Raw genomic sequence first — 27,154 nt, 5'->3', positions numbered from 1 at the left:
CAGGTGTGATTATATGTAAACATAGAGGGCGTGACCTTTGCTCCAAGTGCAGTTTGGGTATCAGAATAGCAGCCTTTTTATTAATTCAGCCAAGACAATACTTCTCAAATTTAAATAAAAAAAAGCCACATTCAAAAAAAATACAGAAATAAATTCAGTACGAGACAAAAGCAGCAAATGTCAGTTTTTTTCCCCTAAACATCTTAGAAGCAGCTGAACTTGGAGAACTCAGATTTCTGGGACTAAAACGGTAGAGCAAATGTTTGTGGAGTTTAAAGTGCACCGTTGCAGAAAGAAAGGTTGAACTTTTTGGTTTCTAACTCTCGCTCCAAAGCAAGGATTAATTAGGATGAAACAAGTGATCTATGTTCTGGACTCCACCTGCCTTTAAAATACACCTTTACACAGAACAATGCTGTTTCTAGAAACAAACTGCACATGTGCTCTGTAAAACACATTGCCATGGCAGCGCTCAGGAAAGCAGCACCGAGGCTGGGCTGCAGAGCTGGAGCTGCATGCCAACCCTGCAGAGTTCTAATAATACCGACCCAGAAGCTGCATTCTGCTGAGAGCAGACAGGACAGAAACTAAAAGCTGGTTCACAAACAAACAGCAGCTGATTATGAGAGCTGAATTCAAGCAACTTTTTCCTCAAAGTTGCTTTGATGGAGTCTCTAATGTCAGGCAAATCCAACAATAAGAAAACATGTGGAGAAGTTCAGAAATTAAAAAAAAAAAAAAAAGGTCAGTCTTGTCTGATGCTGATCTGGGTCCAGAGGTTCTGGTCCAGTTGTGCAGGTGTGACTGAAGGCATTTAGCTCTACAGCTCTTCACTCTCGTACAGTGGAGCCGTGTGCTGAGCGGGGCTCTCCACCGTCAGGGCAGGAAGGTGGCTCAGAGACGACAGCAGCTTCAGGGTCTTGGAGGCAGGAGGAGCCATTTTCAAGGCTGGTGTTGTGCGAGCTGGAAGAGAAAAAGCATGGCAAAAGAAAAATACATTTATTGCAGCAAACATTGCTGAATTATTATACTGAATTATTTCACATGAGAAGTGCAGCAGATCCCACCCAGGGAGCCACAAGTCTTAATGGCGACTGGACACAGGCTGAAGATTCTTCTCATGCCACGTGTCTGAAAATAACTCTTGCCCAGTGCAGAGCGGCAGGCAGGGCTCACTGCCAGATAACGGCAGGTCCACACAGGAACAATGGCTCTGGGTCACTTTTAGGATTCCCAGTTTAAGCTGGATTTAACGCATGTTGATACAGAAAGGCAAAAGTTTCACTTTTCTCTTCAGCTTCATGTTAAAAACATTACTGCTTTGAATAGCTAATGGTTTTCTTCACTCAGCAGTTACATCCAGACCTGACAGTCTCGCCCTGAAACTAACCACTTAACATTAGTACAGGGTACATGTTAGTATTCATGGGATTTTTCTAAATCACAATAAAGCTGTAAAATGAGAACAATTTTAGAAAGAAGGAAAAATAAAGTACAGAAAAATATCAATTTATACGAAGTAAAAAGCAATTTTATAAAAGGTTTGCAGTGTACGAGTCAAAAAGAGTTTGTAATATACTAGAAAAAAAGTTCAGAATGTTCATAAAAAAAAACTAAGTAATCGAGAAAAAAAAGTCTGAATATTCGACAATTTGTAATGTACTAGAAAAAGATCATAATGTCTGAGGAAAAAAAGTGTGTAACATACATTCTGAACTTTTTTTCTTGTAAGTGAAAAAGAGCTTTGAACAAACGATTTGCCATTAATCAAAAAACTAATTTTATTTGTATAGCACATTTCAGCAGCAAGGCATTTCAAGGTGCTTTACATAATTGAAAAACAAAAATAAAAACAGCATGCGACATTGAACAAACAGTAAGAAAGAGAAAGATTAAAAAAAAGATAAACATACTTTTGTTACGGAATTTAAGTGCCCGTCGTCGCCATTAAAACAACTTCATCCAATTTCACGACTCATTGTATCTTTATTCTGGTAATCTTATGACTTCCTCCTCTATAATACGACTATTCTAATGATTAAAAAATAAATTAATCTTGCTGTCTTAATGTTCTGTGGTACTAAGGTAAGGTGCATTCTATGGCCAGAGGAAAATGCAATTTCTGATCAGAATCAGCCGCCATTTTGTACAAAACAATAATGCAGCCTTCTCTGTGTGTGTGTAACTAAACTCAATGAGCCACCAGCCTGTCAAACTCACTTTCTAACTTTCTACTTGTGCTGGCGAGTCGTCGTGTTGTGGGAACATGGAGCTCCACAGAACAGATGCTGTTATTTGATAGAGCAGAAACCCAATAGCGAAGCTGCACTTTCATCTAGTGAGCCTTCCTCATCGTCCACCGCAGTGATGCGTTCGGATGTAAACTGAACATCCACTGCCTCATGAGTTCAGAGTTTCTGGTCGATCACATAACAGTTCTGGAGGACAGCAGATGGAGAATGTGTGCTCAGCACTACAATGAATCCAGCTCTGTTTGAGTTTACAGCTTTGCCTCTATGGTAACCTGCAGAGTATCTCGTGCAACAGATGGCTCTGATAGGAGCCTTTCACGAACATTTGCATAGAAAGGTGAACACACTTACTGCCAATGTCCAGCCTGGCGTTGCATGTGGACATGCCGGCTTCATTAATGGCCGACAGCGTGTACCAGCCAGAGTCGGACTTGGTCACTCTATCAATCAGCAGGCACTGACGACCCGAGCCGTCCTGGTACAGACTAGAGAAACAAACCAACGTTAACTCACGAAGGTCCTGCTGGCAGCCACGATTCAACTGCTGAACAGAGTTCAGCTCTCAGTCTGAGGTCAACTCTCAGCTATCATTATTGTGAAAGCTGTGAAGTGTTTATTTTCACTGGAAGGTGTAAAATAAGTGGTTAGCGTTTCACCTCATTCTATTGGGGTCGATGCGCAGCATGTCTTTGTCCTTCTTCCAGAAAAGCTGTGGAGGAGGAGAAGCATCGACTTTACATTCTAACCGAATGGTGTCTCCTTCCAGAGCTCTGGTGTTCAACATCTTTTGGACAAAGGTGGGAGGGCGGAGGGCTTCCTGAGCTGCAAACAAACATTTTTTTACTTCCAACTCCAGTCAACCCAACACCTATGTCTTTTTATTTCACATTTTCAAGGCATGCCGTCAGATTTATACCTATGACGTCCAACCTCATGGTAAACTTGCCCTCTCCAGCTCGGTTCTTGGCCACACACTCGTACACACCGGCATGATGCACCGTGACGATCTCTATGATGAACGAATGCATCCCTTTCTCACACACCAGCATTTTATGGTAATCGTCTGGGCGGATAGCCTTGCCGTCCAGGTACCAGGAGATGTCTGGGGCCGGGAGCCCGCTGACCTGCATCCGTATGGAAGAAGATGACATTTCTCACTCTGAGATGGTTTCCTGAGAAATCTGGACAATTAAACAAAAAGGTGTGAGTGGATCACCTTGAAGTCGATCCTGCAGAAGCGTCCCTCTTCAACTGTGAGGTCAGGGGGGATCTGAAGGAAGCGAGGAGCGAAACATTTCTCCTGGATCGCTGATCCTTCGTTAGTCCTCTCATCTGTCCCTGAGTGGTGCCTCCCCCTGACAGGGATCAGATTTTATCATTTCACTTTCAATGACTCCATGCTACTCTTAATCGACTGCGCGCACACACACACACACGAGAAAGCAGAATATTTCTGGTTTGTTTCTGTACATGGAGGATGAGCCCGTAGCTGCATTTCCATTAACCATAAAACTACGCAACTTGAAATTCTGAAAATAAATTCACTGAATGAAAACATGTTGATTTTGAAAAAAGTTTTTCAAGCAAACATTTTGGCACTAGCATGAGGCAGTTTTTCAGTTGAACTGAAATGGATGAACTTTGCTAAACTTAAACAGAAACACTTTAATCGCATCACACGAGTCACATAATCAACAACTGGATGTTACTACTGGGAAAAATGATGGACGAGAATGACAGGAAGTAGGAGGAGCATGATTTTTTTTTTTGGACGATGTGCAGCTGGCGCCATCACAGCATCTCACAGTTCATAAAGTTGAATGTCATTCAGCGTGTAGAATCCATAACTCTTCTATAAATGGCCGTCTACAATTTCCCCAAAACGCTGCACACATGGTCGCTCCAAGGAGGCGTGGCTTGTTGCTACTGAATAATACATCAACGTCTCCTCTGATTGGCTGATTGCTAGCGCCACAGCCGAGTTATGAACATAATCTCAGGTAACCGTTTACATCTGTCACTGCCATGATTTTAATGACTTATGTGAACAAACTTACTCACATGTGATTTTAATTGTGTTTCTTATTCAATGGAAACACTGCAACTCTGAAATTGTGTCTGACATTAGAATATTGACAAATTTGAGCAAATTTGTAATGGAGACATTTGTCTCTCTTTTTGAATATTTGAAATTTGGAGAAATGTCCCATATGTTTGGAGAAATAAGAAGCAATGTGTTGCATCAGAAGCATCTCAGCTTAATTATTAACAGCATTACAAAGTGATCATTATGTTTCATCTGCATGTTTTCCACAAGACTAACTTTTACAGCTGCACACAGTAAACACTGGCTTGCTCCCGCATTCAAACTCCCAATGTAAAGGCAGAATGAAAGCAGTATTGATGTGTGAATCATAGTTACCACAGTCCACCTGTTCGTCTTCCTTCTGGAGAGTCTGACTGCAACAGACAACAGGGTCGGTGTCAAGAGGAGGAATAACAGCTTTGAAAACTCATCACAGTGCAGTGCAGGACAAATGTCAAGAGAGGAGCTCTGAGTGTGTGGGTGTTTGGACACAATAGGCCTGTTGTCACCAGTGGAGGGGACCCGTTCTCAGAAGGATGGATCAAAATAACTTCTGACTGACCTCGCTGGACATGGAGGATGTGCATTTGAGAGTGTGTGGACATGCCTGCATTGGTATTGTGTGTGTGCTTATGATGGGAGAGAAAGGATGGTGCAAAGCCCAGAGAGCGAGGGGGTTTGGAAGCAGCACCGTGTGTTAAAATGACAGCAGCTCACTGGCTCTTTCAGCTTGTTTAGAGGCCCTGAGAGGGAAACGGGCTTCCCATGCAGCCTTTCAAACCATGATAGCTACATTAGTGTTGACTCTCCAAAAAATAACAGGAACAAATGGATTGAAGTTTTCATACCCCTTGAGCAAAATTAAGGAACGAAAATGATAGTTTTCTAAACTATTTAAAAGGTAACATCTAAAAAGTGTGACATGTTTGCCTACAGTATGTTTGCTGTGGGCAAACATGCTTAAATTACACAAAAGCCTACATCCTTACACCAAGGATGTAGGGACACATCAGCCAAGTGTATTCAACCACCTCCATAGGAACACCTTTTACTGAGTTAGAGGTGGAAGTAAGGTGCAGGCTTTATTATTGTTTTAGTACACCAGTAATAGTTATTCACACACCGACATACAGTCAGTGTGTGAACTCATAGGGAGACTGAGGTCAGGGGTCATTGTTTAACCTCCCCTGAACAATGTAACCACTGCTTGTCTTTAATGATCTACATGTCAACATCTTTAATTAGGATGAAACAAGTGAAGTGCAAAAAATGTAATTTTAATTCTAAGTTTTTAAAGTTTGTTTTTCAAAGACTTTACAGTTGGTGTTTAGGCATTGTTAATAATGTGACAAATGATTACATTTCCTGTCAGCTTTAAACCTTTTCTAACTCAACATGGTGGGCTGCTCGGCTTGGCAAGTTTTCTGGGGAAAATCCTGAACCCAGATGAGTCAGGAGTTTAGTCACTCCTGACTCTCCATAGGGCTGCATGTCTGAGTGAAATGTTTTCTACCAAAACTCCAGGTGTTTTGGATGTCAACCAAACCATAGCACTATAACCAACAGGAAGTCAACTGTTGGTTATAGAGGGCAGCACGAAGATGGTTTTAGGCCAAATATTGCAAAATTAAACTATTTTCAAGAAAATGTCAAAATTTCCCCAGACACAAAGATAGCACCCTTAAGAACTTAACAATTTATCTTTAAGGGTTTATATTTACCACATGTAAAAGCTGAAGTGTTTATCCATTCTTTGCATGCAGCAAAGTTTCCTAAACCTTGGATACACATTCTCAAGGATTTAGGTCTGAACTAAGGCTAGACCAACATTGATTGCAGCTCTGACTGTAGGATTAGGGTGGATAATCTGCTGGAAGGTAGACCTCCAGCCTAGTGTCAAAACTGCTGGAGCCTCTGACACAAAGGTGGATTACATTTACCAACTTCTGAAAGTAACAGACTGCACTGGATTTTATTTACGGGTGTTGGGTTAAAGATGCACATCGCACTTTAGATTTTTTTTTTTTATGTACTTCTAACTTGCAGCTCTCCTATCCCATCCTAACAACAGACTCCTTTGTCTATTACATGTTGGTGATGAAATGTTTGTACATCAGTAATATTATGGGTTCTTTGCATTGCATTTGATGCTTTTCTTACTAAACAGAAAACCGTAGTACCTGGTCAAGCTGTAAGTCAGAGAGATTGTCTTGGTCCAACATATATGTAGCATTGTCTGGACCCAGCAGCCTGCGAGCCATTCGCTCCTCATACGACAGTTTCTGCCAAGAAAGAAAAACATTCTTATTAAACTGGCTTAGAGGAAACAAAGTGTGAGAAGAGTGCTTCAAAACATGAGTTAAAAGTAATGTCTTCAAATCAAGGCAGCAGAAGAGCCTTCAAAAGCAGGTTAGAGTTGGGTAGAGAGCAATCAGTAAAGCTTTGATGTAATGTTCATGAGAAAACTTCAGTTAATTTTCCTCAGAATAAAATTAATCTTGTACATCTGTTTTTATGAATGAATCAGTTTGTTTACATATAAACCAACAAAAAGAAAGAAAATACACCCTTAGTAAGGCAAGCAAAACGCTTTTAGATGCTTTGTTCGACAAGCACTTTTTGATGGATGTAATCATGTCTATGGTTTAGTTTGTGTTTATTTTACAGCAGGAAGGGTTTTCTTTTTATGGAGCATTTGTTCCTGTAGTCCATCAGTCACACCTGGCTGTGTCTCCTCCTGGCTTCCTTGGAGCGAAGCTTCTTCTCCAGATCCTGAATCAAGGCGTCCTTAGAGCCCTGGATGTCTTCGTCTGTGGAGCGGGAGGAGGATGGCCGAGGAGCTACGGATTTCTTCAAGATGGGCTTAGGAAGGCTGAGAGGAGCAGTGAGAGAAGATAACGGACAGTAATAAGAAAATATGTTCAGAGACTGAAAATTAAAACATCTCACCTTACAAAAGTATTCCTACCCCTTTTTGGTCATATTTTGTCAAACTTCTGTCTCTTACTAGGATGTTATGCCGTGGATGAACCCAGAATAAACCTGTTACTTGTAATCAAGCCCAGTTCAAAAAATAAGAAGGAAGGCGGGTGAGGTGTCCTGCCCAAAGACAGCAGCAGACAGATGAAATGGGGGCTCAAACCGGCAACCCACCGCTTACAGTAGTGGTCCCCAAAGTTGGTCCTCAAGGGCCGGCATCCTGCATGTTTTAGTTCTCTCCCTGGTTTAACGCACCTGGATCCAATGATGGTTTGTTAGAAGGCCTAAGAAGAACATTGACAAGCTGAAAAGGTTGTTACTATCACCAGGTAGAAAACTAAAACATGCAGGATGTCGGCCCTCAAGGACCGACTTTGGGGACCACGGATTTACAGGATGAAATAATTCCTGAGCCACCGTCACACTGGTGGTGGAATCAGGTGCTTATAAAAACCAGTGAGGTCATAGGTCAGGAAAAGAGGTTCTGAGTCATTGGCTCAGGGTCTCGTGTCCTGGTCGGTTCAGACGAAGTTTTTCAACGACTGAAAACCTAAAACAGATATGGTGGGCGTGTTTCATCAGCCTCATTTACTACACCTCAAGAAGTCCCTCCATAAATACACAAAGCATTAATCACAGAAGAGAGCTCCATGGTAACTCTGGAGGAGCTGCAGGGATCTACTGCTCATGTGGAAGAAAGTTGATTCATGTACTCCACAAATCTGGAGTTTAATGAAAGAGTAAAGAACTAAGCTATTCTTATAAGGATCTGTTTGCAGTGTGTTAGGTTATGCATCCCTGAATTTTTAAAAATATTTTCAATGTAATGTTGCACAAGCTGTAGCTTTTAAGGGGTGTGAATACTTTTGCCTGGGACTGCGTTTTATAAACATCACCCCTCTAGACTGGAAAGTGCATTTAAACTCACGTGTTTGGCGTCCCCTTGTAGCCAGCAGGCAGGGAGACCACGGTGGGCTGAACCCTGCTCTGATTGTTCATCTGGGGGAGGGAGGATGAGGAAGGACAGTGAGGGAGGGAGGGAGACACTGGGAGGGGCTGCTGAGGAAGGGAGGATGTGGAAGCAGAGGTCCTCATAGGGAGGAGAGGACTGGAGGGCGCCAGCGGGGAGCAGGAAGGGGAGGTGGACGGGTGGGGGATGCTGGAGCTGGGAGACAGTTTGGAGGAGAACGAGGAGGGCAGGACAGAGCATAGGTAGGCAGCAGAAGCAGACAGGGTGTCCTGGTTGGCGGGCAGGCTGGCACTGCCAAGGCCGGAGGCGCTGGGGACCCTGGGGGTGGGGGTGAGGGTGATGGTGGAGCGCATGGTGGCGCGAGGCAGCGAGGACGAGGAGGTAGAAGGAGGGAACAGGGAGGTGCTGGAAGAAAAAGGAGGCGCAGCAGAGGAGGCTGAGGTGGATGTAGGAGAGTTGAGGCTGGATGAGGAGGGGGAGGACTTGGAGGTTCCATTGGCCTGTGTCTGGATCTGACCGTGGGCCACTGACCTGGTCTGGTTCTGACTCAGGCTTAGCGACTGGAACTGGGACTGAGTCTGGGACACAGACCTGGACAGGGACTGAGCTGGAGAAAACGACTGAGTGTGACTGGCCTTCATCTGGCCCTCCGTGATGCTCGTGCTGCTCTGGGTACTGTTGAGGTTCTGCTGGTTGTTCTGATTCTCTTGGGCTTCCCTCAGCACGCTCTCATAGCTGGGCGCCTGGAAGGCCGCCTGCGACTGGATGAAGTGCCTCGGCCGCTCATAGTTGAAGGCACTGGGCGGGAAGGCGCCGGGGGTGAAGGAGGGCAGGTCCGACAGGTTCATGTTGTTCCCTCCTGACTGGGAGGACTGGGAGAAAACAGGATGTTTAATCTGACAGGAATAAACATCAGATTATCGGCCACTCAAACTTACTGTGAAGCTCAGCTTGCTTGGTGTGAACAGCTTGGGCGTTTGGGTTTTCTCCTTGACTTGTGCCGGCGGAGGAGGGGGGCTCGGCTTGCAGACCCTGACAGGAACGTCTGGTGACCTTTGACCCTCTGAGCTCAGAGCACTTTCCTCCTTGCTGCGACCTAAAGGCTCCTCGGAGCAGCTGGCAGGTTCAGGCTCAGGGAGACTAAATGAGAGACAGAGGAGTTAGAAAGAACCACAACGTGATGAGACGTAGCGGCAAGGAGGGAAATGTAGCCTAAAGGTTTGAAATGGAGCTGCTGAGTATTTATTGTATCATTTATCGTGAGCAATGTCTTATCTGATTGACAGCCATCATAATAAATACCAATTAATGAGGTTTAAAACCACCCAAAATGTATCATCAGGATTCATAGTTTAACTATTTTCCCCATTTTTCAATAAAATCACCAATAAATCTGAAAACAGTTACTGAGTGCAGCTTTGTGATACAAACCACACTTCTTCATGTGACTGGTGTCCCAAGAAAAGTGCATTACAGATGGGAATGTTATTCAAGAGCATTATTTGTGTTTGTGGGAATGGAATTGCTGTGACAAAGTGGCAACACTAAAGTTGACTGCAAAAGATGTAATAATTAGCTCTTATTCTCATCATTAACATGATATCATGAGATGATAAGGCTAAGTTCATATCGCCCACCTTTAGTTTGAAGCATGTTTGAAAGAAAAAAAGCTTCCGTAAAAAAAAAGAAAAAAAACAAACTGAAGGGTCAAGGTTAAAGTAATGATTTCATATTTAAAGAAAAACCAGAGAGCCAACTATTAAAAAAAAGAAGTTTGGAACAGCAAAAGTAAACAATCCAAGTTAAGATCAATGTTGCTGAAATTAAAGGCTCATTAAACATTTTACAGTGCTGACTGATGAGACTAGCAGATAGAGGAGGTTCTGCTCCCTTTCAGCCCAGTCAGCCGGTTTCCTCCTTTTATACAAGCATGTCTGCTCCTCTACTTTTCTACTGGAAAAGAAAGAATGCCGTTACCATGACTGCCACGTAGTCGCCCTGCGCAGTGGAATAATGACAATAGCAGTCGTTCTCCCTCTCATACTGTGGTTCAGAGCTGGGCCCCGTCTCCTCGGGGCACAGAACAAGGTTTGCCCTGCCAGCATGAGCCGACCCAGACTCTGAACAGGGTCGGCTGAACAGGAAGTCTGATACTGCAGACTTCACAACTCGACTGTATAAATCACTCACACACACAAGCACATACACACCAACAAACCTTGGCATTAAGTATCTGGACAAATCATGAAATTATTATAGTCCAATGCTTACATAACTAAAATACTGTCTTACAGTGTTGTTGTGCATTCAGAGGTCAAAACAATACCAGAAAAATCAGAACAAGCTGTTCGTTAAAAATAAAATAAAGCCCAATATTTTCTTTAGCTATAAAGTTTAAAGAATGAGTGCAACATGTAGTGCTGTATTGTTAATTTGGGATTAAAATGACCACTAGTTTGAAGATGAAAACTTTCACTGTGCTTAAAAGTCTAAACATTTGCAAGCCTGAGTATTAGAAAACTTATTTTACAAGAATTAAGTCATATTATTAAATGACAAACATTACCAGAATAAAAACATATCTGGAAAAAAATGACATAAAATTACAAGAAAAAATATGTTTTAATGAGAAAAAAGCTTTGATAGTGTTATAAATATATGATCAGCTTTTACATTCTTCTTTAAAGTGAACAATCACTTTCAACGTTTCCTGTTTATTATGGAGCATGCATGGAAATGTTCCTGGTTGTTTGGACATCTCAGAGGTAAAATAAGGGTCTATGTTTCCAAGAAACGCATAAAAAGAGACGGTGCTTACAGTAAACAAACCTATATAAAGAGTCAGAAAACTGTTTAAACTGCCTCACTTCATTATTTTGTCTTTGATTTGAAATATTACCGCTCTCAAAAACATTTTTTCCCTCCCTTTCACACGCTCAAAACATACAAACATTGATTAGCTCATTTTTGGAGGGCGTAACATTAACTTATTTAGTTGGACAAAAAAAAAAAAAAAACAATGCCCGTCATTAATCAGACCATAATGCAGCATTCACAATGAATATATAAAATAATGTAAAAACTAATTAACTAAAAACTAATTAACTAAAAAAAACCTTTTAAAATAATTTTTATAGCAACAATGCTATTAAACAAAACCAGATGCATTTATTGAATTCTGAACAGAAAATGTGAATCAACTACAATCAATACAGACATCGCTGTACATAAGTCTGATATTAAAAATTAGCAGCAAAACTCTGATTTTAAGAAAACACGACTACTTCAACAACAACAACAACAAAAAAGCAACCGACTCAACAATTGAGCCCAACAATCTAAAAAGAAGATATTGGGCTTTGATAGTCAACTTTCAGGGACAACTACTTCTGAGAATATTGTTAAATGTGTTAATCTTGCACTTCATTCCCTGCAGATACACTCCCTCTTAATTTCAACTACTTGTTAATTGAATACACTCCAACCAAACTTTTGTGGGTGAAAAAAAAAATAAAAGAAACCCACATCAATCAAAAGGGAGCATCCCTACTTTACTCGTGTGTGACAGTCTGTGCATTTGTGTGATAAAGTGGCCTAAGCTATATTGGTCTTGGTATTCGGACATCAGCTGGCAGGTGCACACACTAAAGTGGTGACGGAGCAGCTTTAAAGCATACCAGCAAGACGGACACAAGAGCCGCACAGCATTGTGGGTTGGCCCAATGCAGGTTGTACAGCCTATGACATCACAGTGACAAAAAATGTTAATAGGACTTTGTAATCTGGATCTAGCACTGGAGATACAGACTTCATACTTTCCTATAAGGTTGACGCACTCAAGGATATTAGGTTGTGGACTAACTTGGTCCCTGACATCATAGTGATGTACACTGCAGAATAGTAGCTTCCCCAGCTGCTAGGGGAAAATGAAAGAGAAATAATTCTTTTATCTAAAAAAAAGACTAATTATCCAATCATTCTGGCACCAGTTTTCTGAACAGCAGTCTTGTAAAGCATGAAAGAAGACGGTGGCTAGTTTCTGAAGGACGCCGCTGCAATGTCTGCTCTTCAGATTACATGTGAGATCATAGTTCTTGACAGCACACACTGACCAACACACTGTGAAGCCCTTCCTGGAGTTGAACATGAACCAAAGTATCAGGTCAAGTTAGAGACACACCAACTGAAATGTGTCCAATAAGAAGAGCAAGGAAAGCATTTATTTATACCCTCTCAGAGGTTAAATGAATTACTCTCCGCTTGCTGCAGTACGGAAACTTTACATGAAGAATTGATTTGAGATTCAACTGAATACCAAAACTTTTGCCTTTGTCATTTCAAAAGACTTCACGTCTTTGAAGGAAAAGCGTTTGAATGCCTACTGTGCAAAACAGAGTTACTTGGGAAGTGAAAATGATCTTGAGGCTTTAACACTTCGCAGTCAGGTCAGGGGGCTTCTAACACTTCACCACAGCTTCTAGCTCATGTCATTTAGCTGCAACGTCACTGCTGCAAACACACGAGAGCAAATGTAAAAAAAAAAAAAAAACCTGGGAAAATTTGGGGTCCCCCTGAACAGTGACTTCACGAGCAGCTGAGTAGAAAAGGACCGGCACTGGGAGGATTCATAGTTCTAATACCGACGTTCATATTTTAACAGTTTCTAAGGCACTGTGTGTGAATGTGAAATTAAAGAGAAAATAACTGGAACCAGCTTCAATTAACCTAGAGTAGTTAATTATCCCGTCAGCGTTTTTTCAAACGCCGACAAAAAAACCCGGACAGAATTTTTTTTCTTCCCTTTCACGAGCTCGAAAAATACAAACGTAGATTAGTTCATTTTTGGAGGGCGTAACATTAATTTATTTAGTTTGGAAAAAAAAAAAAGTAGGTAAAAAAGTTAAGCTGTCTAAACTTCAAAATGCACCGTGGAGCTGACACCTTCACTCAAACACACCGACATAAACGGAGTTAAAGCAGAACCGTGTGAAAACGCTCTCAGCAGCAACAAGGCTGGTGTTCTTACCTCGCCAAATGTTTCCTCGCCACCGAGCTCTAATGGCTGAATGAAAGCAGCTCTAAACTCAGCTGGAGAAAGCTCGGCGAGGCTGGCCGGAATGCAACAGGTGACAAGGCGCGCTCACGTACGGCGCGCGCTGGTCCAGCTCATTAACTGCCAGTGAGCTCATTCGTATTACCATGGTTACTAACTCGGCTTTGTTTTATGATACATAGAGCCTCGTTTTACACATCTTTAACTGATTTAACTGGTTCGTTTCAGTTTTAACAAGGATGATGGACATAAAACTTAGATTTAAATTTAAAAAGAAATATATTTATTTATTGGACACCTACAACACTACAAATAAATACAAAAGAATCTGCAGAAAAGTAGATTCACGTGTGTTGCGCGTTATTTACTCTTGGGAATTTGCCGTGTATTTAAAGCGCCACCAGCATGGAAACAATGGGTGGACGCGGTGTGTGCTGCACCGAGGCAATTATGCTTTGATGCAATACTGCAAAGGTCATGTGAGAGATCAATGGTTTTGTTAACACGTTGAACACCTTCTTAGCCATGAATTGGGACTGAAACAGCTGATATTAATTTGGGCTAACTGGCAGGATTGCTTTCTAATTGCTGAGTGATTTCAGCTGGTGTCAAGGCTTTGCGCATGCTTTTCCCTCCTCATTCCAGTTTATATCACACATAACCAAATTTATGTTCGATACTTAATTGTCGTACCTGATGTATCAGTAATATTATGTTTTTATAACCTTGTACAATAAAACTAATCAGTTAAGAATATGGCTACTCAAAGTGAGCCAGGTTGTGCTGGAGGTTTCCACTAGGTAAAGAACAGTTCTTCTCCTCTCCATTGTTGCTCTGTGTTTGGATTGATTGATTGATTGATTGATTGATTGATTGATTGATTGATGCAAAGTTGACTATCAACTGATGCTACTTCCTTGTTCAGTTCAAAGAATTGATGAAAACTCAATTTAATCAATTTCAAGAAACTCAATCTGACTGCTTCATAATTGCAAATTAATTGGAGTCTGTATGATTGAACCAAATGAACAATATATTTCTGTTTATAAATGTGTTTTTTCTTTGTAAAGTTCCTTCACACTGCTTTTCATGTATATTGGTGCCATGTGAATAAACTGAACTGAATCTTACTTTATTAGTTACCCTACAAAGCAAGTCAACTTCAAATTAAATTATTTTGGCTATAGCAGCATTAACCCTACACATGTTGACATATTAAACTAATTAATCATTTCCTAAGTAGATATAAAGAGCCAAAAGAGCCACAAACTAACAACTGGTGTCGTAAGTTCTTCTGTATGTGAGGATTTAAATAAAACTTTTATAAATAAATACAAAAAAAATAAATAAAAGCACATAAACATTTAAAGACACAACACCTCAATGTGTCTGTGGCTATATCTGTTGATTTTGATCTCTCTGCCATGACAATTTAACATTGTCAGCTCTAATAGAAACAAACAAACAAAAAAACAAAAAACGACCAGTGTTGGATCAGTTCCATGCACATCACAAGGATCCATACATCTCCAAAGCGAGACCTCGTCTTGGAAAATCAGATCACAATTTTATTTTTTTCTACTCAGAATATAATCCCACTAAAATGTAATGAAAGAAGTGTGAGACGATGGTCAGAGAAAGCTGCAAAAGTCCTGGAGTGTTGCTCTGAGGCTGCAGACTGGGATGCACGACACCATGCCCACCAGAACAGAAACATCCCTCACTGATAACACACACTGGCTCACCAGTAAAAGTAAGAAACTACTAAGCAAACAAAAAAAAGAAGAGTTTTTAAGGAATTATGAGGGAGCAACTCAAACTCGAAATTAGAGACAACAAGGAAGCGTACAGAAAGAATTTGGGTAGTGAACATTTACAACCCTGAATGTCTGGATGGTGTCAGCACTAAAGGTCCATATGCAGAGCAGCAATATGGGATGTTGTAGCACTTCTTCCACTTTTGAATTATTGTTTTTAATGGAAAATAAATTATTTTGCCTATACCATTCTGTGCAGGGAAACTAAATCAATAAAAATACAATTCTCAATGGGAACATTCCAGAAATGCAATACTTAAGGACTTTTTATCGTCATACCACCGATGCTTGTTTGTGGCACAAAAATTCAGATTCAGGTCCCAGATTAAAAAATAAAATAAAATGAAAAACATAATTAAAAAATAAATGGGTAAAAATAATTTTTAAAAATGAATAGAAATTAACAGCAGCAATACGTTTCTCATGTAGAGAAACGGCAGGAGAAAAAGAAGTAATTTTGGAAATAGACACCAGCGACCTCCTGTGGATAAACATGTGAACTACAGCACATGTGCAGTACAGACATTTAATATTGCCACAAGTAATGGCCTACGTCATTTTTTAAAGATGATTTCAGGAGAAAAAAACCCACTTTTGGTAAAAACGTGAATTAGAAAGGTGATGATATTAAATGTAACAGAATTAAATACTTGACCACCTGGTACAATAAGTAATTTTTTTTCTATAATATTACAAAAAAACAATTACTTCCTTGCATACTTTTTTGATGGCTTTTTCTTGAAACTTTTCCACTATGTTAGAACAGATCATTAAATTCCAGGGAAATAAAAAACGACCTTTAGGGTCATATAATGTCTCAGTCTGTGAGGGCCTTCATGTACTCACTCTGCACCATGGATGCTGTCTTTTAAGGGGCTGTCGGGCCACTCCGGAGGGGGAAGGTTCATACAGTCGGGTAACACGGGAGGCAAATCCTCTATGCTTCTCCTGAAGGAAGCAGTCTCCTCATGATGCTCCGCCTCGCTGTCTTCCTGACTGAGAGACAGTGCTTCTTGCTGGCGAATTGCCTCGACCTCCAGCTGCTCCTCTAGGTCTGGTGTGTGTGTGTGTGTGTGTGTGTATGTGTGTGTGAGACAGCAACTCAGGTGAGCTCAAGGATCAATGCAGCGGGTTTGCGAAACAGCCGGAAATGCCCGTACCGTTGTAAACTTCCAGTGTGGCTGAGCAGGAAACCGTGCCGTAGGAGTTGAGCACCACACACTTGAACAGGCCGGAGTCTTCGGGGAAAGCCTCGGTGATCACCAGCGTACACAGCTCCTCTGCAGAGACGAGACTTCAGCGTTACTCACAGGAATACACATCTTCCATTTTATGTTTCACTTTTAAATCATCGACATTGTCTGTTATCAGACAATGTCTGATAACAGACAATGTTATCACTGTAAGAGCGTTACAGTGAAAAAAACAGAAATATTAATAAACTCATGAGCCACATTTATGTGTATTCATGTACTATTTTCATCCTCCTACTATTAATTATTTCATGCAATCTGTGTTTTGGACTCACCTGGCACTGATGCAGAGCTGCCTTCTGGAAACACAAGGACAGATTGTTTGAGTTAACTTTAGCTTCTGGTTCTGATTAAAGTAATTCACATCTGAAAACAAGTTCCAGTAAATCCAAGCTGCTTTATATAGCCGATGGTCTTCTTTTCTACAAGAAGCCAGTTTTACTGTCACAGATCATACAAAAGTCCCATAATGCACAGCTTCACTGAAGTATAAAGACAGAATCAACTAACACAAAAGGAACTTTTATTCTAAATGGACAACTGTAACCTTTTTTTTCTTCTTATAATTGGTTCTCAAAATCTTAAGGTCAGTATTTTCAGCCATAAAATAAAATGTTTCAAAATGTCTTCTTTAACATGAAGATGAACTAAAATCTATTAATACCACTTAGGGTCTCCTCTATAAATCACTTATTGACGCCATCAATATTTTTAAGATAAAATGTGTCAGATATGCATGACTCCATATTCACTAGAACCCAATGTGTAAAATTTCTGAAAATAAATTAATCTTTACAGCATTATCTCTGAAATAAAACATGCAGCAAAACCTAATAAAACCTAATAATTAGCTGCTTATTACAACCAACCCTTGGTAATCCCAACAGTTTCTGTACAGCATAATGTTTAAAAGGGATCTTATTTATGCAACTTTTTGGATTCACCACAACAAAAAGGGCTACTCTTGTAAACATTGTCATTTCTACAGTCAGTATTATTATGTCGGCGGTGGGAACACTTCCGCTAATAGCAGAGCTAATTTATCATTTAATGCCTTCGTATTTTCGCTAACTTTGAAATCATTCACTGTGCTTAGATTGTGTGCCAAGCTAGTCTAAGTAATTTAGTTGCTTACTGAATTATTTGTAAATTTAGTAAGTGGCTAAATTAACACTTTCTTGTGTTAATTAGCATTTTTGCTAACTTAGTTTAAAATCATTCCCTGTGCTTAGCTTCTGTGCAAAGCTAGGCTAAATTAGCTTATTTAGCCTACCTTCTAAATTAACGAGTGTTAAGTTAGTCACTTACTTGGCTAAATTAACTTTCAGTTGAATAAAGTTAAAGCAACAGAGTTAGCAACACTCAACAACTATAAAACTAAAACCATGAGGGAAGACTCTGTCCAAAAGAATCACTTCCTGAAGAGAAACATGACATGCAGGTATGCAGTAACAAATTTGACTAAGATCTTGTGCTAAGTTTTCAGCTAATGCTGACTTCAATGCTAATGAAGTTAATGCTAAAGCACGATGGTCGGGATGATCGGTGTCAACATGGATGAAATGTAAAGCTATGTGCCATAAATACCAGTATGGATTCTGCTTAACTCTGATGCAAACTTTGTCACATCGTATGACTCCATCTCACACTCACTCTTGCGCAATATCCTAAAGTCGTCAGAGTCCTGTATTTGTTCGTCTTCTCTGTACCACATGACCTGCAGCGGAGGGGTCCCCCTCAGCCGGCACTCCAGGACCACCAGCTGACCTTTCACTGTGGACATGTCATGGAGGCACTAGGGTAGATGAGGATGATGATGAGGGTTCAAAGGAGGAAGATAAGAACAAGAGAAAAGAAGATGGATGAGCCTGATGTCAGAAGAGACTTATACACATCTAGTTCTGATATTTGTACTTTGTTTAAGGCCGGGGTGTCCAAACTTTTTGTCACTTGGGGCAAAATCTGTTTGTTTGTTCTACTTAAAAAAAGAACACCTAGTTTTCAAATTTTTTTAGGCTCAATTCAACAAATGTATTTCTCAACATAATAGCAAGATTTGGGTCACTTTCTTTCAGAACACTGGCTATATAGCCATGATGAACTCATTAGATAAAAGTTGACTTGGGTGAAGCAAAGTCAACTTTTCAATAAAAGTCTGAATAAAAGCTTGGTGGTAAAAAAAAACAAAACAAACAACAACAAAAAAACAAAAACAAATACTTTGTAACATACTTAACTTTTTTCTATTGTAAGAAAAATTGTTGGTGGTAATTTTACTCTGATGACAAGTAAAAAGTCTCCATCAGTCGAAGGGTCACAATCAGCCCCCAAACTGTGCTTTGGCCACCCCTGGTTTATGTGTTTTCCAGACACATAGTGCCATTTCATAGCATAATCAAGTAACTATTTTAACTTTAGCTGTTATAGAAATGCTGTATATATATATATATCTATATAGATATATATATATATCAATATATATAAATAAAATTGAACACCTTAAAATCGGGCCTCTGTCTCTTTAAGAAACTCCTCTTCTTCCTAAAACTTCAGAAAGTCATCACAACATGGCTGCACTATTAACCATTTAACAAAATTTTACCAGCATTTCCATGAGAAGTAGCTTCTATAATGAACTCAGCAGATCCCCAGTTCCACCAGGTGTTTGCTAATTGCTGACGGCTAGTCTGAAGGGACTGAGTCCACCCAGGCGTTTTGCACAACTGAATGGGTTCCACGAGAGATTAAAGGATTCTCAAAAATGCGTGAAAGAGTCAAAGCAACAGTCTAGGTATGTTTTTGATGAGGGAATAATATAACAAGATGTAAAGCTAAAAAAAAGAAAAGTCAATTTTACATGACCCTGTCCCTTTAAGGACATGCAATAGAGGTCTATGTTACCTTAACAAATGTTGGAGCCACTCCTTTCCCCGAGTACTGCTGATTGTAGACAGGACTCTGCGTCTGCACACAGAAAACACACAGGGTTCTGTTCATTGCTACTGTACCTTCTGCATACTTGTGAACCGGCTCAGGCCTGAACCGAACAATGTTATATTTATCCATTTCCATGAAGGATTGTTGCGCCCGCAAATATAGCAGGCAATAAAAGGTTACATTTTCCAATTTAAATGACACATTTCCATAACGCATCAGCTGAACGAGGACAAATGATTCATTTTAGGTTGATGTAATTACTCTCTGAGGGCTGACACACAACGGATGCACCAGGCTTGAGTGTCTCTGAGCGAGCAACGTGGAGGAGGAGGAAGAGGAAGAGGAGCGCTCCCGAGAGGAGGAGGAGGAGGAGGAGATTGTAAGAGACATGGTGCTGGTCTTCTTCTGCGTCCTCTGGACCCTGAGTGGTGGGACGTAGTGGGAGACATTACACCTTCTAAAGTTTCTCCTGTCCTCTTTGTGCGAGTGTGTTTCCAACTTACTGGGCCACGCTGGAGTCCATGTCACTGGCACTGACAGATGTCCTGCAAAATATATAGATAATTACATATTTATAACTATCTTTAATTATAAATATATATAGCAAGCTGCTTATTAATGATATATTTTGAATTATCTTTATTAAGATATAATTAAAAGCAGAGAGAAAAGTAGGAAGTTCAAAGCATCATAACCAGGACTCCAACGTCTCTCTGCCCGGCTTTCTAACCTTACAATTTAAAGGAGAGCAACAAAAGTAAACAAGGTGGATCAGCAGTATTTTTTTTAAATTTTGAGTTAAATTGATAAACATAAAAACAGGCACTGAAACACATCCCCCCTTACACTGGTTACTCTATCAGAGCAAAAACATTAAAGGGGCAGTATTATCTACTTTTCAGGCACATAGCAACATTTTATTTCACAATAAAGTTCCAATATTCAGTTGTTATAAAAATGATATTTATATACATCAAATCTGACTTAAAAGAAATTTGACTTTGTAATTTAATGCCTTGAAATTGGGCCTCTGTCGCTTTAAGAAGCTTCTGCTCTTTCTGAAACTCCACCTTCAGGAGGTCATCACAAAAAGGCTCCTCTATTAAGCCTTTAACAACTAACCTGATTTGGACTTATGCGTTTTATACAAAGTACAAATATTTGCAAAACACGCATTCATAAAAAGGGAAAATAAAGAAAGGAAAAAAAAAGTGCAGCCCTTCCAAAAGTTGACGCCTTTATAAAGTCTAGCCCAGCCCATCTCTACCAAACCTCTGAGTAGCAAAAGCTTGAGTGTCTGGACTTCAGATAGTAGATAGCTCTGTCTTCAGTTAGCTAAAAAAAAAAAAAAAAAGCAAAAAAAAAAAACAATTCAATATTGTTATATAACATGTAAGATTACATATTAAGGATTTTAATTAGTTTTAAAATCCATCCATTTTCTTTACACCCTTGTCCCTTAGTGGGTCAGGAGGGGTGCTAGTGCCCATCTCCAGCTAAAGTTCCGGGCGAGAGGCGGGGTTCACCAATCTGTCGCAGGGCAACACAGAGACAGACGGGACAAACAACCATGCACACACACACTCACACTGAGGGAGAATTTGGAGAGGCCAATTAACCTGACAGTCATGTTTTGGACTGTGGGAGGAAACCGGAGTACCCAGAGAAAACCCACACATGCACAGGGAGAGCATGCAAACTCCATGCAGAAAGACCGGGGCCGGGAATCAAACCCAGAACCTTCTTGCTGCAAGTCAACTGCGCCACTGTGCAGCCCAGTTTTAAAATCCTTAAAAACAAATTAGACCTTTAGTTGTTTAACAAACAACCTGTAAATCAAACAGTGAAAACCATGCAATTGTTAAAAAGAAACTCAAGTGTAGGATAAAAGTGAACCAGTTATATCCATTCATACAGCTTCCCACTGCTGACAGCAGAGGGTCTACTAAAAACTGGATGACAACAGTCTTCAGTTTGGTGCTTTGGTCCCAACCAGCTCTTATTTTGAAAGTTGATTTTACTTATAAAGTCTTCAAAATTAATTTGTTGTTTTTTATTATTATTTATTTAGGAAATTCCCAGTTCTAGTGTTAAATGTTCATTCGAATTAAAGGTTTACTGAATGTGATCTTGCATTATTATTTTTGCCATTACTATTATCTTAGTTAAAATGGTCTCAAACCAACAATATTATCATTTATTGGAATAATTCTGGGACAATTTATCGTCCAGCAAATTTTGTCATCATTATTTCTTGTGTGTTTTATTTTGTTGATGCTATTGTGTCTTTTAGTACAATAATGTGTATTGTGTTGTGTTTAAATGGTCAGATGTTTTCTCTTTTTGTGCTTACATTTCTCATAGGAGATAGGATGAAATAACATTTTTGTGCTCATTATTGCATTTTTCCTCTGCCACAAATTGCGGTAGTGTTGATTAATGTGCACAGCCTAGCTCAAGCACATGGTCACCCTCTGAGGGCCATCAGGAGCACATCACTTCCTGAGCAGCGAATCACTGTGAGTCTCCATCATGGTCTGACTTTATTTAGCTGTAGCGTAGGGTTTTGTTGCTAACTGAAGGTGTTTTGGCGTTTTACGGCCCATTCCCACCCTCGCTCTGTCTTGGGAAGGAGAAGGAGCTGACAGGGGAGGCTGAGAGTCATGTTTCTGGGCTAAATTAAACTCTGGCTCCTCTTGAACACAGAGGAGGCTTCCTGGCCTCCATAACCAGGCGACAGGGAGAAGTTAAACTTTGATTCACTGCAGATTTCCTTGTCTTCTTTTTGGTTTTTATCACTGATACAGCTGCTAACAGGAGACTATTATGGCTTTAAAGGTCAGTATTATGCAAAATAGATTTTTTTTACATCATGTTATGATGTTATTCCCTCCTCAAAAACATACCTGGATTCTTTCATGGAGGTTAGTGAAATCATTTAGTCTCCCATGGCAACCATTCGGCTGTACAAAACACCTGGGTGAGCCCTAGAACCACCTTTATGGATGCAGTTTGGAGCCTCCATATGGGGGAATTTTTCTGCCATAATCCAAGAGCACACATTCTTAGTCTTAAAGCAGGATTTCATGTCTTTTGTTTTCAAAACTTTTAGTACTTTTGCTTACGTTTTTATTTTGAAAGCAGGACTTCATGTATTTCTTCTCAAAACTTGTAATGCTTATACTCAAAACTTCTCCTCACGCTCAGACATAGTCTCTACTTGGACTCTGCTCACTTATGAAACATGAAACTGCCTTTTTGGCACATTCGCCTAGCAACCTCACAGCCAATAGAATGAATGTGTTGTAGTAGGTGTGTTTGTTTCCTTCTAGCGGCTGTACCTGTGTGGCCACTATCGATTGTAGCAACCTGCGCCACCCACTGGATGTAGCGAGTTAATTGGGTGAACAATGCTGTTCTGTTAGCGAACAGCATTCTGCTACTCGCTAACAGAATGCTGTTAGCGAGTAGCAGTAGCTAGCAGTGCTACTGTTAGTCAGTAGCATTGCAAGTGGATGTTTAATGTAATATGGAGCAGACAGCTGAGGGCGCTGCTTCTCCTACATCCAGTGGGTGGCACAGGCTGCTACAATCGATAGTAGTCACCCAGGCACACCCGCTAGAAGGAAACAAACACACCCAGTGCAACACTTTCTTTCTATTGGCTGAGAGGTTGCCAGGCAACAGTGCAAGCAGAAAATGTTTCATAAGCGAGCAGAGAGTCTGAGCAGAGACTACATCTGGAGGAGAAGTTTTGAGTATAAGCATTACAAGTTTTGAGAAGAAATACATGATTTCATTTTTATTTTTCAAAATAAAAATGTAAGCAGAAGCATTAAGAGTTTTGAGAACAAAAAACATGAAATCCTGCTTTCAGACTGAAAATGTGTGCTCTTGGATTATGGCAGAAAATTTCCCCCACACTTCCACCTCATGGAGCAGACCTCTCCCACTACTCCCCCAAGCAGCTCCTTGAGACTAGTCAGCAGCAATTAGCAAAAACCTGGTGGAACTGCACATCTAATGAGCTCGTTGTAGGAGCTATTTCTCAGTGCAATGCTGGTGGAAATGTTGTTAAAGGGTTAATAGATGGTTAATAATGTTGTGATGACTTCCTGAAGGCAGCGTTTCATAAAAACAAGAGTTTCAGACAGAGGCCAAATTTCAAGTCGTTAAATTACAAAATAGTATTTTCATTACATATTTACTTGATTGTGCTATAAAATGGTGCTATGTGCCTCAAAAAGAAACACACACACACAATGCTGCCTCTTGAAGGGAAGAAAAACAGCTGCAGCATTACACCCTGTGTCCCCTTCAGATAATCACAGCAAACAAGTGTATTTGTGTGTGTGTGTGTGTGTGTGTGTGTGTGCGTGTGTGTGTCCTTTTACCGAAGCTTGTTGTTGATACAGCAGCAGTTGCTGTTAAACCCTTTGTGTCGCTTGTCTCCGTTACATAACCGCAAAATTTATGGATGCATTTACCAATCTGTAACCCGGCAGGTCAGAGGACCATCGAGGCTTACAGTAAAGACAGGGGGCAACACTACAGGGGGCCGACACAGTGGTGTTGCACTACAACTAGTGCAACACCAGCATACACACTTATGCTCAGATGGTTTAGACTGCTGGGATGTGCAACACACACACAGAATATGAAAAATGTATGAATAGAGTCAAGAGAGGAAGTGAAACACAACCACAGAAAATGGAAGTTAAACAAGTTAAACACTGTCAGGCAGATGAACTGTCGGCTGATTTAAAGGTCTAGAAATACTCTGAAGATAACAATGATAAAATTATTTTACCCTCAACATTAAATAATTCCATAATCAGTCTTTTAAACCTAAAAGGAAAGATATTAATTTAAATCTGGAGTTATTTAATTTTGATTTAATGTATGAGCAATAACTCATACATGAGATGCTGAAGGAAAAACTCCATCTTTTTTCCTTTAGCTTCCCACATTGTTCGTTTTGATTGGGCCAATAGAATCAATGAGCAGAAATGGTAAATGGCTCATACTATCCCAACTCTTTATCAAGTTTGAGGACTCCAAAGCTCTTTACTGGAGAGGAAAAGAAATGCCTTGCCCGAGGTCAGAATGACTGAGACAAAGCAGGCATTTCAACAGGCAACCCACTGGCTACAGGACAAACCCTCTACGTCCTGTCGCCACTGCGGCTTCAGAATCCGACAACTGTTCACACGAGTGGGTAAACCTGAGAACAGCTTTCAGGAGGACAGGAGGAAACCAGCACCTACTTGAGATCCGACTTAATTTAAGCAACCACCCAGTGTGACGTCAGCCCTGAACACAACATCACGTGGTTTCTCTCAGCTGTGGACACATTTAGCACAACAGTAGACCATATACACCTGCAAGCTGTGCAATACAAATAAACAGTTGCTATAAAAACTACCTAATTTTCAATTAATGAAGAAGTAGAACCATTTAAACAAACTAATGTATGTTTGAAAAACCGTGGCTCTTATAACAGTGGTTAATAATTCAGCTTCACAAGATGATACATTTATTATCTTTCCGTTTTTCCAGAACCCTCAAAATGCCAGGGTTGATTACAAGCTAACAGGTTCCTCCTGTTAGCTTGTAATCATTGAGAAACATTGGGGGCATAAAATCAGTATATTTGTATCTACCGAACTGCATTCCCTGTTGAATATTTATGCTCTCTCGCAAATCATTTGGTCTACCTGAATCTGCGGTTCAAATACGTGTGGAACCCCATGAAAAGGCGGGGTTCCACCCTAGATCCAAATGTTTGAATTGTGCATGATTATTATCTTTTCTAAAGTAAGGCACCTAAGTTGGAAATTGTTTTGGATTTTTATTGGAAAAATATGGTATATTCTCAAAAACAACAACAACAACAACAACAACAAACAAAAACAGAGGACATGATTTGGGTTTCTGTTTTTCTGAAAATACTTGCTATAAAAAGCCAACCTTAATAAATGAATTAAAAGTAGATTTCGGTTCACCGAAGCTTGCTTTGGAATAAAAGTCTAAAGCAATACATGCACTCCTACTTAGTACGAAAATAAATAGAATCCAAAAAGCGCTGTTAAAAGAAAATGGCTGTGTTGTCCTTGACATTTTCCAGTTTGAGAAGATTTTAACTTGTTAGGAGTAATTTTTGTCCTATTTAAGCATAAAAAGCCTCCATTTGCACATGAATGACAGTTTTGTCTCATTCTTGCAGCGTAGGGGCTGAAAGTGGCTCCAGGGTGCACCTTGGACACCGCTGCTTTAAAGGTTGTGATTATAATGGGGCAAAACGGGGAAAAGTTCAAGTGCTACGGATACTTTTGTCAGATGCCATGCCTTTATACCTCTTCTTCAAACATGCGTTGTACAAACACAGTTCTCTGAAGGGTAACTGCTGGATTTTTACCTGCAAGCATCATGATCTCCAAAGCTCAACAAAAGGTGTGAAGGGAGTTTGCGACATTTCCTCAACCGCTGAAAAACGAGCTGCCCACTCTTCTCAGACGCTCTCAGTATGGGAGACCAATTTAGCGTGCAGCGGGTCAGCTGGTCGGTCCAACCACCAACCACATGCTAGTGCTGTGCAGTGAATCCCCTCAGCAACACACGTATACACACACTTGCTCTGTGAGTGAGATTTGACTGGTATGTACTGCAGGCTATAAATGACACAACTTTGTTTTGAATTATTTCCACCCATTAAGAATCCAAATACTTGCTTGCATCCGCACTCACATGGATCCAGACGTTAGAAAATTAGATCGTCAATAAGGTCGGGACGTTGGTAAAGAGGGGGTGAGGGGTGAGGGGGGGTGTACAGGCTCATGACACAGCACATAAAATTAGCCCAGGGCAGACCACCCCCCATACCCTGCAAAAACCCAGCTGTTGTCTTCTCTCTGACTGCAAACTCATTCACTTCATGCAATAACACACTATCAACCCAATGGGCTTCAACCAATTAAACCATAGCACGATGAGACCGATCTATTGGTTGGGTTTGGACTACGGGCAGCGATCAAAGCCATGCACGTGTAAAACAACCCCCTCCACCCATCATGTGCTGAGCCCCTTACCTGTCTGCTCTTTCTCCAGCAGATTAAACAACACAAACACAAACTAAAGTCCCAATCAACCAGGAGGACGATCCCGTCAAACTGCTAGGTGACCGTGTGGCTGCCAGTCATGACATGGCCAACGGGCGCTTGCTGCTGTGGGTGAGCTGACACACACTTTTACACATGTATGTATGCGTGTGTGTGTGTGTGTGTGTGCTCTTGGGTGTATTGAAAGGGTCAGGAGGAGGGGGTAAGAGGAGGGGATAGCAAAGTTCTTCTGGAGGGCAGCAAAAGGAGCAAAAAACTATTTCAAGTAGTTTTCAGCTTCGATATTAAAGGCTAGATGGATTGTTCATTAGGTTCCTTCTTTAGCTTAAAAAATACAAATACAAATGACTAGTATAGAGAATGATATATTTGTTGTTTAGGTTTTTTTTTCATGATTAAAATTGTTCTTCTAGATGTCACTGATGTTTTTATGCAGAAGAGGCGTTCAGGGTGTCCTGGCCGACGGAATGATGACAAAGTTCATCCAAGAACTGGAGACAGGAAACCTGCGACCGGTGCCAGCGAGTCGTCTGTGGAAACATAAAACTCAGAGAGAGACAGACACATGGAGAGAGTGATGGGTTAATGCAGTCTGACAGAGGACCGCTGCTGACCACCAGCACTAATGTACCAGCTCTACTACCACAATGAACCATGAATAAAGAAAGAAGAAAACGTTTTAAACCAAA

General features: G+C 40.6%; 1 protein-coding gene and 1 long non-coding RNA gene across 5 annotated transcripts; one reads left to right on the top strand and one right to left on the bottom strand.

Moving 5' to 3' along the window:
* Positions 1 to 47: 47 nt before the first annotated feature.
* On the bottom strand, positions 48 to 26,548 carry myot (myotilin). 4 transcript variants are annotated; one of them, XM_007568363.2, is made up of 18 exons: positions 26,436 to 26,548; positions 19,851 to 19,892; positions 19,609 to 19,768; positions 19,312 to 19,374; positions 18,064 to 18,205; positions 16,686 to 16,709; positions 16,318 to 16,437; positions 16,004 to 16,211; positions 9,226 to 9,427; positions 8,246 to 9,159; positions 7,060 to 7,210; positions 6,519 to 6,620; positions 4,675 to 4,712; positions 3,469 to 3,607; positions 3,169 to 3,376; positions 2,909 to 3,074; positions 2,604 to 2,737; positions 49 to 963 (listed from the first exon to the last, which is right to left on the bottom strand). In XM_007568363.2, the coding sequence occupies exons 2-18, from the start codon at positions 19,868 to 19,870 to the stop codon at positions 821 to 823; spliced, it is 2,934 nt and encodes a 977-aa protein (XP_007568425.1). In that variant the 5' UTR covers positions 19,871 to 19,892; positions 26,436 to 26,548; the 3' UTR covers positions 49 to 820. The 4 variants fall into 4 exon arrangements, with proteins under 4 accessions (XP_016535309.1, XP_007568425.1, XP_007568426.1 ...); XM_007568364.2 differs by having other exon boundaries at positions 8,246 to 9,150; XM_007568365.2 differs by lacking the exon at positions 49 to 963 and adding an exon at positions 2,245 to 2,438.
* LOC103149286 (uncharacterized) lies at positions 26,481 to 27,154 on the top strand. Its single transcript, XR_001664277.1, has 2 exons — positions 26,481 to 26,576; positions 26,902 to 27,154. It is a non-coding gene; the product is annotated as an uncharacterized LOC103149286 (long non-coding RNA).

The sequence above is a fragment of the Poecilia formosa genome, unplaced genomic scaffold (assembly GCF_000485575.1).
Source record: "Poecilia formosa unplaced genomic scaffold, Poecilia_formosa-5.1.2 Scaffold221, whole genome shotgun sequence".
In the NCBI taxonomy this organism is placed as follows: Eukaryota; Metazoa; Chordata; class Actinopteri; order Cyprinodontiformes; family Poeciliidae; genus Poecilia; species Poecilia formosa.
This window is presented reverse-complemented; position numbering and strand designations above follow the sequence as displayed.